Source organism: Bufo gargarizans, chromosome 2 (assembly GCF_014858855.1).
Source record: "Bufo gargarizans isolate SCDJY-AF-19 chromosome 2, ASM1485885v1, whole genome shotgun sequence".
In the NCBI taxonomy this organism is placed as follows: domain Eukaryota; kingdom Metazoa; phylum Chordata; class Amphibia; order Anura; family Bufonidae; genus Bufo; species Bufo gargarizans.
This window is the reverse complement of record NC_058081.1, coordinates 611,486,146-611,498,420: the sequence shown is the minus strand read 5'-3', so window position 1 is coordinate 611,498,420 and position 12,275 is coordinate 611,486,146. Positions and strand designations below refer to the sequence as shown.

At 45.5% G+C, this 12,275-nt stretch overlaps 1 protein-coding gene across 1 annotated transcript in view; it reads right to left on the bottom strand.

Annotated features, from left to right (window-relative positions):
* Positions 1–4,671: 4,671 nt before the first annotated feature.
* The window catches only part of PIK3CD (phosphatidylinositol-4,5-bisphosphate 3-kinase catalytic subunit delta), a 37,451-nt gene continuing 29,847 nt past the window's right edge, over positions 4,672–12,275 (bottom strand). The window contains exons 15-23 of the mRNA XM_044282035.1: positions 12,115–12,214; positions 11,792–11,970; positions 11,580–11,689; positions 11,412–11,490; positions 8,568–8,735; positions 8,181–8,304; positions 7,951–8,096; positions 7,675–7,807; positions 4,672–5,567 (exon numbers count right to left, since the gene is read on the bottom strand). Coding sequence (XP_044137970.1) covers positions 5,430–5,567; positions 7,675–7,807; positions 7,951–8,096; positions 8,181–8,304; positions 8,568–8,735; positions 11,412–11,490; positions 11,580–11,689; positions 11,792–11,970; positions 12,115–12,214 — 1,177 coding nt within the window. The 3' untranslated portion in view covers positions 4,672–5,429. The remainder of the gene's footprint in view (positions 5,568–7,674; positions 7,808–7,950; positions 8,097–8,180; positions 8,305–8,567; positions 8,736–11,411; positions 11,491–11,579; positions 11,690–11,791; positions 11,971–12,114; positions 12,215–12,275) is intronic.

Here is a 12,275-nt window from a genome sequence, read left to right as displayed (position 1 = left end):
TGGACGAAATTATTTCTGAGGCCACGGGCGGCAAGAGCACCCATCTCCCTCAGCCTAGGGCCAGGCGGGTCTAGCACGTTAGGTCAAGTTCCTCACGTGGCAGGCCCTTCCGTCTTTTCGCTAGCTCCCGCCCTGCGGTGAGCTCCTCCGCTGGGGGAGGCGGTTTTACTTCCTAAGATCGATGCAAAAAACCCCATCCTTTTGGGCACAACCCTCCTGGCGTCCCAGACCTCAGGCCGCTAGGCCACCTGCGGCTAAGCAGTCCACAGCCTGAATGTGCACCCCTGCCCACCCGGGTGGGTGGCCGCCTCCTCTTCCAGGACGTCTGGTGGACCCACGACACGTTGTGTCCTCGGGATGTACATATAGGGTTTGGACTGCGCGTATCGTAAATAGACGGTATAAAACAGTTTTTTTTCTCCTTCTCCCTTCAAAAAGGTACCGAGGTCTGAAGATGTCCTATTTGCGGATATCCTGCAACTTGTAAAAGAATACAATAGTGTAAATCTGTATGGTTGTGCTGCCATGTAATGCACAGATTGTACTTACACGGCACTCCACCAACAACAGGCGTATCAAAGGTATCCTCCGCAGCTTGTTTAATTCTTCGTGGCGAAGGTCCACGTTCACACGCCAGCACACAAGGCTCTACCACGGACTTTAGCAGACTCATCTTCTTTCGCAGGGACCCGTCTTCCATCAGCATTTAAGGTCTCTTAATATGACGGCATCGCCATTGAGACCGCCATTCTAGCGCGCAGAGGGTTTTCGGCGGATGTCATCTGCACTATGATTCCGGCCAGGAAGCCTGCGTCGTCTAGGATCTATTACAGGACCTGGAGGTCCTTCCTGGGTTTCTGTGAAAGCAGAAGTATTCCACCACTTTGTTTTTTCTCTCCCCACAGTCCTGTTCTTTCTTCAAATCAGGATTGGACCTTAGTCTAGCCCTTAGTTCCTTGAAGGGTCAGGTATCAGCCCTTTCTATCCTTTTCCAGGGCCCACTGGGGCCTGTAAGGACCTTTCCTCAGGGTGTGGCGCATACGGTTCCCCCCTACCGTTCTCCCTTTGAGCCATTGCGGGAGATTTCTCTCGACTCCTGTCTTTGAAGGTGGTTTTCCTCGTAGCCATCACTTCCAGCAGATGGGTGTCTGAGTTGGTGGTGCTCTCTTGCAGAAAACACTTCCTGGTTCCCCATAAGGACAAAGCGGTTCTCCGGCCCGTTCCTTCCTTTCTTCCGAAGGTAGTCTCTGACTTCCATATTAACCAGGAAATTGTCCTTCCCTCACTGTGTCCATCTCCTTCACACCCTAAGGAAAAGGAGTTGCACCATTTGGACATTGTCAGAGCTCTGAAGATCTATTTGGCAGCCTCCAGTTCCTTCTGCCGTACAGACTCCCCTTTTGTCATTCCGGAGGGTCCTCGCAAGGGATTGGTGGCCTCCAAGGTGGCAATTGCACGTTGGATTCGGGCTGCAATTGCGGAGGCTTACCGCGCCCAGGACAGGGTTCTGCCTTTAGGCGTCAAGGCTCACTCCACCAGAGCGGTGGGCGCATCTTGGGCTCGAAGGAATCGCGCTTCGGCTGCAGTTGTTTAAGGCGGCTACTTGGTCCTCCTTCACAAAATTTTACCAGGTGCATACTTATGCAGCGGCAGATGCTGCTTTGGGACGCATGGTCTTGCAGGAAGCAGTTTCCTAGATGCCTGCAGGGACGCTTGTTTCCATGGGGCTGTGGTTTTTTCCCTCCCTGTGCACTGCTTTTGGACGTCCTACGGTTCCTGTTTTCCCCAACGAATATGGGCGAGAAAAGATTTTTGTATAACTTACTAGTAAAATCTCTTTCTCGCTCTTCATTAGGGGACACAGCACCCACCCAGTATTGTTGTTCGACCACAGTTGTGGCAGTTGCTGGTTAGAACCCAGTTAGGGTTTTGGCATGGTGGTGTTCCATGTTTTTTCTTGGTTGGCTTTCTTTGCCTACTGCTTGTACACAAACTGAAGCTCTCTCTCCAGGCTGGAGGGGGTATAGTTGCCAGGGGAGGAGCTAACAGCTTTTACTAGTGTCAATGCCTACTAGAGGACATGGCTATACCCACGGTTCCTGTGTCCTCAATGAAGAGTGAGAAAGAGATTTTACTGGTAAGTTATACAAAAATCTCCTTTTGTGTTCTTTAGATTTATCGACTTTCATATTGGCTCTAATCGCTTTAAGCAGAGCTTCAGTATCCTCATGGGAAAATAGGGGTTTACCCATGGACTCCTCATCTGAGGAGGAATTAGAGCTTTTCATGATTTCACCCTGTTCCTTCTCAGAAGAATCTGAAATCCTACTGGAGTGTCCCTGTTTACTTGGAGGTGATGAGGAAAGAGATTTTTGAATTCTTTCACGGAATCTGCAATCTCAGATTTTACAATATCTTTGATATTCTGGATTAGCGATGGGGTTTCTTCCTCTACCATTTTGTTTACACAATGTTGGCATAAACGCTTAAATCATTTCCCAGGTGCTTTTAGGCTGGCTGGAGACCACCTACCTGCACACTGACGGGGTTTAAATACCCCTAGACTGGTCACTGCTAATGTCCTCAGGCGGCCTTTGTGTGAGATGCACTTCCGGAATGCTATGCGTTCCAAACACCGGAAGTCTCGTCGTCCACTTCCAGATCCTGCGCAGGACGCAAGACTATAACTCCTGCTCCTCCCCCCTCCAACTCTAACAACTGAGAGACAAAGAAGGAGGAAAGGCCCTGGACCTCCCGAACACCACCAGGAGTATCCGGCGCGACGGCCCCACCTCCTGGTAGAGCTGGAACTGCCCGCGGACAACAACCCGGATCTGACCGGGACCAGAAAGGTCTGAAAAAGATGGGTCCAGACTATAGGCGGCTCCTAGAGGAGACTTGCGCCATACCAGGTAACCCCTATGGTAACTACCGTCAGGGCCCTGCAGCCTGCTGGAGCTCTCCAGAAATAGTCCTAGCTGTAGGACAGGAAACAGGAACTGGTGGTATGGGGGCCTGAGTCCCTCCTTAAGAGCTCTCCACGAAAGTTCCTGTTTCCTGTCCAGGATGGAGGTGGTCTCTCAAGGGTGCTGTCATGGGCATAAGGGAAAACACACATTGCAAATTACTTTAATAGTTTCTGCCTGGATTCACTTGTGGTTATATACAGTGCCAGCAAAGTGAATGAGATTTCACAAATTTAATCTGCACATTGCTTTTCCGTTCAATGCGGAAATTGACCTGCTGTGTGGATTTTGAAATCTGCAGATCGTTAATTCTTTGTGTGGATTTCACTGTTTTCAATGAAAGGGTGAGATCTGCTGCAAAACTGCATCACATTCACACCAAGAAACGCAAGTAACACATGCAGTATTTGGTGCAAGACATGTCTGCAGGTAGCCTTAAAGGAAATCTGTTACCAAGAAATTCACGGTTAAACCAGGCACGTCACCTTGTAGGGCTGTACATGATACTTTGCACTTAATGATCTATTGCTTCATACTGGAGGGAAAAAAATAAATAAAATAAAAATAAAATTAAGCCATATGCAAATGAGCAGTTAAGTGCATCCTCGTTGATAGACAGGACTAGATTTCTGCAAAGCCATCTTCCCTTGCCCTGTCAATCATAGAGGGGAAGGAAATTCATACAGAGGTAAAGTAGTTAATCATATTTCTAGAACACTCTGTCCCACCCTCCGGATTGTATCATTCACTTTAGGGTTAGGGTCCATTCACATGTCCGCAGCTGTTCTGCGGTCCGCAAAACAGACACCGGCCATGTGCGTTCCGCATTTTGCAGACCACACATGGCCGGCACTATGATAGAAATTACTATTCTTGTCCGTGGCTGCGGACAAGAATAGAACATGCTCTATTTTTTTGCGGGGCCACGGAACGGAAGTGCGGATGCGGACGCGGACAGCACATGGTGGTGCTGTCCACATCTTTTGCGGCTCCATTAAAAATGAATGGGTCCATACCCCTTCCGCAAAATTGTGGAACGGATGCAGACGTGTGAATTGACCCCTACCATACCATGGTTACATTAAATGAGATAAAGGTTATTCACCTAATTTTTTAATATAGCTTTATAGCAGAGCTATAGTATCTGCATGGAAACTTACTGCATATGGTTTTATTATTGAGTTGAAAGATAGGCCATCAAGTGGATGTAGGAAAGGGGGCGCCAAGACCTGGTATCCCCTCCAATGAGCAGAATATGGCAGGAGCTGGAAGCAGAAGGATCAACTTCCCTGTAGTGGTGTACTGGCATACTGCAGCTCAGCTCCCATTCACTTACGTGGGAGTCGACATGCAGTATGTCAGCATGGCCACTACAGGGAATGGGAGGCTCAGATACAGTATGGTGGTATAGCCTTCTGCTTGCGGCTCAATCTACTGTTTTATTCCCAGCACCTGCTGGACGCAGCTGGTCATTGATAACCTATCCTGATGATAGGTGATCATTAATATCGAGACACTGGAAAACCCCTATAAGTAAGCAGTAAACGCCCACTAGTAGTAGCTGCAAGAGGTCCGCAAAAGGCCACAGCATTGAAAAGTGGCCAGATACTGTGTATCTAATAAAGCTTGTGCAGGGAGTGTCCACTGTCTGCTACCAAATCTATAATTGCATAAGGCAAACAAGCTTTACACTGCAGGAGGTCTCTTTCCAAAACACATACAATGTACACATTTATTAACATAATTACAAGGGAAGGTGTTTATTGCAACAAATTCTTCAGTAAGAGCTTTTTCATGTTTGGGCCATTTAAAAAGCTTTATGAGAACTACAGGTACTCTATATCACATGAAATCAGTGCAGATCTGCCATTTATGGGTCAAAAGTCCCTGTAGATCAGTGCTGTACAACCTGCAACTCTCAGCACACCCAGTTGAGAGATTTAGCTTCAAAACAGCTGGAGAGCCATAGGTTGCAGACTACTGCTGGAGACAAACCCCAGTGCAACAAGCTTGGAATGAGAAAAGTCCTTCATTATGTCTCCGTATGAACCAATTCGCACAGCTCTGGCTTTCACGTTGGGAAGTCTGTCCACCAGCCTGCTATACAGAAGTTGTAGGAAGCAGTCGTCATTTGTCACTCACCAACACAGTAAGTAGCCTCATGCTAAAGTAAGCAATCTGCCGATGGCTGAAGAGATGGTACAACACATGCCAAGTCAGCTCAAGCCTGTGGAGGGTACAATGTTCCCTGGAATATTCAGCATTGGCAAGGCTAAACCGACACTGAGGCTAAGAACGTGGTGGTGTCCAACAGGCAACGTGAGGGATGCTGTTGTGATAAATCCCAAAGTTCATAGTTGCGGAGAACGTTTGAGGAAATTGAGTCTACTATGGAGAAGAGCTCTCTTGTGCCTTAAGATCCAAATATTGTATCAAAATGCAAAGAAACCAGGTCCCTTTCAATCATTGTCTGTTGTCTTTGGACACAGTGTGAGCAAACCAATTCACTTTGGTCTTCCAGCTTTCCCGCAGCGCTTCATTAAACTTTACCCTGAACTGCTTCAATGCATCTTCATCACTCTTCCCAAGTGCTAAAGAGTCCTGTTCAAAAAAAAACAAAAAACTTAATATTTGTATAGGATTTGGAGGGGGAAGACAAGTAACAAAACTGTTAAATATGTTAGAGTTAAATAATGTTAAGAAGGGAAGTTTGTGTTTAAGAACAGAAACTAAAACCAAGAATAAGGCAGAGTTTACATCAGCGTTCAGCCTTTCCATTCTTCTGCTCCGGAGCAGGAGAACGGATTCGGCACATAACTGTCATAACGTAGCCTATGGATCCCATAGACTTCAATGGGGTCCTTCGGTTTCCGCTCAGAGGATGAGTTTTGAAGCAGAGATAAAAGTTGTGCACGTAGGACTTCTACCTCTGCTTCAAAAATCTTTCATCTGAGCAGAAACCTAATGTACCCCATTATAGGCTATGAGGTCCGTAGGCTCCGTTCTTTCCGTTCTCCTTCTCCTAAAACGGAGCAGAAGAATGGAAAGGCTGAACGCTGATGTAAACTCAGCCTTAGGCCTCATGCACATGACCATTGTTTTGGTCCGCATCCAAGCTGCCGTTTTTGCAGCTTTAAAGGGGCTGCAAAAGATGCGGACAGCACTCCGTGTGCTGTCCGCATCCGTTACTCCGTTCCGTGGTCCACAAAACACACAACAGTCGTGTGCATGTAGCCTAAGGCACAATCTAGAATAATCCAGAAGGAAGAAAACTACATTTTACAAGACTAGTAGAGGGGTCAGCTGTTGTGAAACTACAATTCCCAGCAGGCTTCATTCACTTCTATGGTAGTTCTGAAAGCAGATGTAGCAATTGTGCATGCTGAGAGTAAATGTAGCTGTCTAGCTGACCCGAGTGAGTACATGCAACCGACGAGCATAATGGGTTAAATTGGGCTAGTATGTGTGCAATGTACAGCATGTGATCCTAGAGATGCCTGCTATGAAATTTACCAGAAGAGCACTTGCAGGGAAGGGATCTCAAAATTAGCAACATATTCTTATAAGGCCTCTTTCACACGGCCGAGTTTTCCAGCTCGGGTGCAATGCGTGAGGTGAACGCATTGCACCCGCACTGAATCCGGACCCATTCATTTCTATGGGGCTGTGCACATGAGCGGTGATTTTCACACATCACTTGTAAAAATGCGTAAAAATCACAGCATGCTGTATATTTTGCGTTTTTCACGCAACGCAGGCCCTATAGAAGTGAATGGGGCTGCGTGAAAATCACAAGCATCCGCAAGCAAGTGCGGATGCGGTGCGATTTTCATGCATGGTTGCTAAGGTGACGATCGGGATAGGGACCCGATCTTTATTATTTTCCCTTATAACATGGTTATAAGTGAAAATAATAGCATTCTTAATACAGAATGCTTAGTAAAAGAGGGATGGAGGGGGGTTAAAAAATAAATTTAACTCACCCCATCCACTTGGTCGCATAGCGGATCTCCTTTCTTCAGGACCTGGGTAAAAGGACCTTTGATGACGTCACTGCACTCATCACATGGTCCATCACCATGGTGATGGACCATGTGATGAGCGCAGTAACGTCAAAGGTCCTGAAGAAAGAAGAGGAGATCCGCTACGCGACCAAGTGGATGGATTTGTTTATTATTTTTTAACCCCTCAAATGGATATTTTACTCAGCATTCTGTATTAAGAATGCTATTATTTTCCCTTATAACCATGTTATAAGGTAAAATAAAATAAAAATCTACAGAACACCTAACCCAAACTTCTGTGAAGAAGTCCGGGTTCGGGTCTGGGTACCAAACATGCCGATTTTTCTCACGCTCATGCAAAACGCATGAAAACGCTTTGCACTTGCGCATTTTCCCGCGACGCACCCGCATCCTATCCGGCCCTCACACGAGACGCCCGTGTGAAAGAGGCCTATAACAGGATAATCCCTTTAAACAGGCCTGGGAAAGACATAGCTTAAGATGAAAAAAAATATAAGAGCAGACTACATGAACCATGTGTATTTTTCTGCCATTAATTGTTCTAAATCCAGTAATAGATTTATGTCCCAAACCATTTCATAAATGAAGCCAAAAGGGCTACCAAAAAAAAAAAAGGATAATAAACCTTATTTCTATATTTCACCATGTTTTCTGGATGCAGTTTGTGGTGTTAAAACATTCACCTTGAGATACTGGATATCTTTAGAGCAGGTAAGTTCTGGTAAGCCTGCCGCTTTCATCAGTGCAAACAAGTTAAGGAAGAGGGCGCCATGACTTCGGAGGATGGTGTAAGCTTTTTCACAGTAATCCCGGAACCTGCATGACCAAATAATGGAGATCAACTGACTTTGGATTTGATTCCATATATACAAAGCTCCAGCAGATTGCCCCTTTCCTTGTGTCATGCTGTTCTTGGAGCAGCTACAATGTGTATGTTATATAATATGGGGTATTCTCACCGCTCAAACTTCTCACTGTTGTTGGTTTTCCCCTGCTGTATAACGTGCACAAAATCGTATGTCAGGATAAACGGAACACGTTCTCGATTAAAACCAAATTTGGTTTTAAAGTTACCAAGGAAGTGACCAAAGTCGATGTGAAACAGCTGGAATATAAGCAGAACCATTTAAAGTCAATGAATTGCAGTCTCATAGTAATGACGCCCACTATTCTGCACTTTATCACATACCTGCCCAGTTTCACGTATCATTATATTATCGCTGTGACGGTCCCCAATGCCTAGAACATATGTCGCTACACAGTAGCCAGCACACGACAGAGTGAACTCCTCAATCGCTCGCTCCAGAGCATCCCTATTATACAAGAAATTAGGTGGTAAGTACTCATGAGGAATTTTAGCTTTTAGTTGTGGCATGAATTTTAACTATTTTTCCTATGTGGCTGATCTGTGATTCTACCGTCTGGCCAGGGGTGCACCACCAATGAGGCCAGGTGAGGACATCGCCTCAGGTAGCACCAGGTAGGGGAAAGAGCCATGAGCAATGAGCGCTTTCATTGTGGCATTGAGTGTTCGCCTCAGGCAGCAGAAAGGTGCACCCCTGCGTCTGGCACTTACCCTGGATTCTTGCTCTTTAACCAATTAAGTAGAGCGTCCTTATTGAAAGCCGCAGTTGCTGCCATGTTACTTTTGTTACGCTGAATGTTGGCAATAGTGTCCGAGTGCATGACAACTTCAATAAGACCTGTCTTGTCTCCTGTTGATAGGCAGCCATAAGGGGTGACCCTATGCAGTGAAAGCAAGCAATCCATTATTAATTGTATATAATTCAGCAGCGTCATTCCCAATACTGTCCACTAGGTGGCAACCCACACAATCTGATCATTTGAATTAAGGAATCAATCACAGCGTACCTAAACTCAAAACTAAATAAACTTTCTTAAAACCTATTGTAAATTTGATGTAATTATTTTTGTATATTAGAGGATGGATTCCCCTGTGGCCACAGCGAGTGCCGTACAGGCCAGAGCATCACTGCTCCTGCCTGTACCAGAGCTGCTCTCCTAAAAGCTTAATATAGATGGGCTATGTCAGGCTTTTGCAGAGCGGACACAGGCAGGAGGAGTGATGTGCTATGGAGCTCCTGGACTTCGCTCGCTCCGCTTCGCTAACAGCCTGCATACCACATTGGTAAAAGCCATTAGCAGAGTGGAGTGAGCACAGGAGCTTTTCATAGCAGATTGCTCTCCTGCCTGTGCCTGCTTTACTAAAGCCTGACACAGCCCATCTATGCCAGGCTTTAGGACAGTAGCGCTGGTACACACAGGGGCAGGCTGCTGTGAAGGGGATGGGCTGCTGTAAAGGTCCTATTTTAAGGAGGTGGGGCACTGTGGAGGGTGGTCAGTGTTAAGGGGTGGGGATGGAGGTCACTGATATCTTTTAACAACTCACACAAACATTAAATGAAATATACCCGTGCGAAGCTGGGTCCTTCTGCCAGTAATAATAATAATAATAAAACTATATTAGAAAAATTGAAGGGGCTATCCAAACTATAAAACATGTCCCCCAATGCCCGGGCCCCTCCTAGTAATCATACTTAACCTTTGCCCAGGCATCCGTGTCGCTACTGATCCCCGAACCTCCCTGGCGTCAGTGGAGAAGCAGCGGTGGCCGTGCAGGATTCAGGAGTAACGCGGGTGCTGGGGAGTGGGGCAAGTATAATTTATATGAGGAGTCCAGGCATTGGGGGACATGTTTTATAGTTTAGATCACATTTACATTCGGTTTTAATAAGGTTTTTTTTAAAAATAAGTTTAGGTACACTTTAATTTTTTCACCGTAATTACTAATGGCTATTCACAATTACGTCACCACCAATTCCAGATCATAGTATTTAAAGGGACGCTAAAAAAAAATAAACCAACTTTATTATGTTATTTACTAAAATGGGGAAAACTTGCACAAGGATAATTCCAATCCAATACTATACCTGAGAGCTATCACAGTGCAATTTCACTGTTAAGCTGAATACATGTGTCTGTGCAAGGCAAATCTTAACTCCTATACCTGTTGCTGGGCATAACCCCTAACAACAGCTCAGACCACACTGTATATCAGCAATATGTAGCTCCGGTATAGTGTCACTAATGAGGATCAATAGTAGTGGGGTAGGGTATACCTAGTGGTATTCAACACATCATCCAATAGGTCCCTAATTCACCAGCTCCCCTGCTCTCTTACACTACTGACCTCATTACTAACTTATATTAAAAACTGACGCTGTCTAGTGTAGCTCAATTTCATCTGCTGACACTGGCTGTAGCTCCGCACTGGCTAGACGCGTTTCTAGTGTCATCAGGAGCCTCATTACTACTCATGCCAGTATTAGTGATTATAAAACAGACGAACAAACAGACCTATAGCGAGCGTGCCACCTTTCACATGTGGCAGCGCTCCCCGCAAGTTTTCCCCATTTTAGTAAATAACATAATAAAGTTGGTTTGTTATTTTAGCATCCCTTTAAATATTGTGATCTACACTTTAATTTTACACAACTTCATATTATACAGCTTCATTTCTTCAAAAATGAAACTTTTAATTTCATGTTCCTAGATTTTTTGATTAATGTGCAACTTGGGTCATAATACAAATAATCAGTAAGGCTCCATTCACACGTCCGCAAGTGTGGTCCACAATTGCGGAACGGGTGCGGACCCATTCATCCTTTATGGGGGCTGTATGGATGCAGAGAGCACACTGTCCTCTCCGCATCCGCATTTCCGGAGCACGGCCCCGAACTTCCGGTCCGCGGCTCCACAAGAAAATAGAACATGTCCTATTCTTGTCCGCAGCTGCTGACAAGAATAGGACTTCTCTATCTAGTGCCGGCCATGTGCTGCCCGGTGTATTGCGGATCCGCAATACATCACGGACGTGTGAATGGGCCCTAATACTGTACTGTATTTAAGTTTTCAGTTCCTTTTTGTCACTTCTTGACAAGGGCCGAATGGGAACTTCAAGTGGACTTGGAAAAAAACTAAAAGTGGCCCCACTCTGAAGGTGGGTCTAAATTGACAAAAGGTGGGGCCAGCAATACCATAGTCCAGCATAAAATACTGACGCCGCAGCATTCAACTGTATTGCCTTCCTGATAACAGCAGTTGGCCAGGTGCATAAGTACTTGATGCACCTAGAATTCATGAATGCTGAGAGCATCAGATCACTATGGGTAGGCTTGGGCAGCTATCTAGGCACCAAAAGGAATTTTCCCTGTAGGGTCTATGGCCAGTTCACCCCAACTACTTGAAGAAGATTTCTCATCTATGGACAAAATGATTACAAAGACTATTTACCACATACAAGTGTAAACTGCATGGCTTGGTTAGGCTATGTTCACACTTATCAGATTATGGCTTAGGCCCAGTGACCACTAGCATTAACATGGTTTTCTGTCCTTACCTGAGGTCCAAGCCTTCCTTCTTCCACAGAACATCCATCAGTTTAATCATCTGTAGGGTCAGCATGTCCTGTCGCAGATCTGTAGAAATCAACATTTATTCTGTAGAACCACCTGACCATAATTACATATTTTCTTTAGAGCTACTTCATCCGCGAGACCAGTCTTACCATCTCCATTCTTAAAGATTATACCAACGCGGCTTCCACCCAGCATATCGTTGTTGTACACAATCCAAAGGGGTTTCATCTTGGACTCCATGAAAGTGCAGAGCTCCACACTGTTAAAGAAGAGTACAGAGGGGTCAGAAGGTGTTCACCCTCCCACCTATAATCTATACCTGCTTTTCTGGATGTCATGCCTGCCATGGACTTGGACTCACCAAACATCTGTGAGGATGAGATTGGGATCCAGTGGGGAGTATATGTAGGACAGTGGCTCCAGGTAAGTTTCCTGCCTCATGCACATGTGCATGGCTTCTTTAGCCTGTGCCTTGCTGGTCTTCTGGACACTGGACCTCACAAAGTCATTTAGACCTTTAAGTTTGGAAAGAGCTTCTCCCTGCAAAGAAAGGGAGTTTATTAAGGGGCAAGAAGTAAGATCCTCCTTCCTTCCAAAACATTTCTGTTTACGAGAAACTAGGTCTTTGTGACCTGGTGTTGTGTTGCATTTTGCCAAATTGTTCGTGCAGATACCAGACTCTACCTGTTTCATAAGGACCTTCATATGATAGGTGCTCCCCCTACAGTACGCTTCAAGGATGAGCCCAAACCTTAAGGCCACTGCTGGGACATGCATCTCTGATCTTGAATTAAAAAATAAAAATAATAATAAATAATAATATCACAACACAAAATCAAAAACAA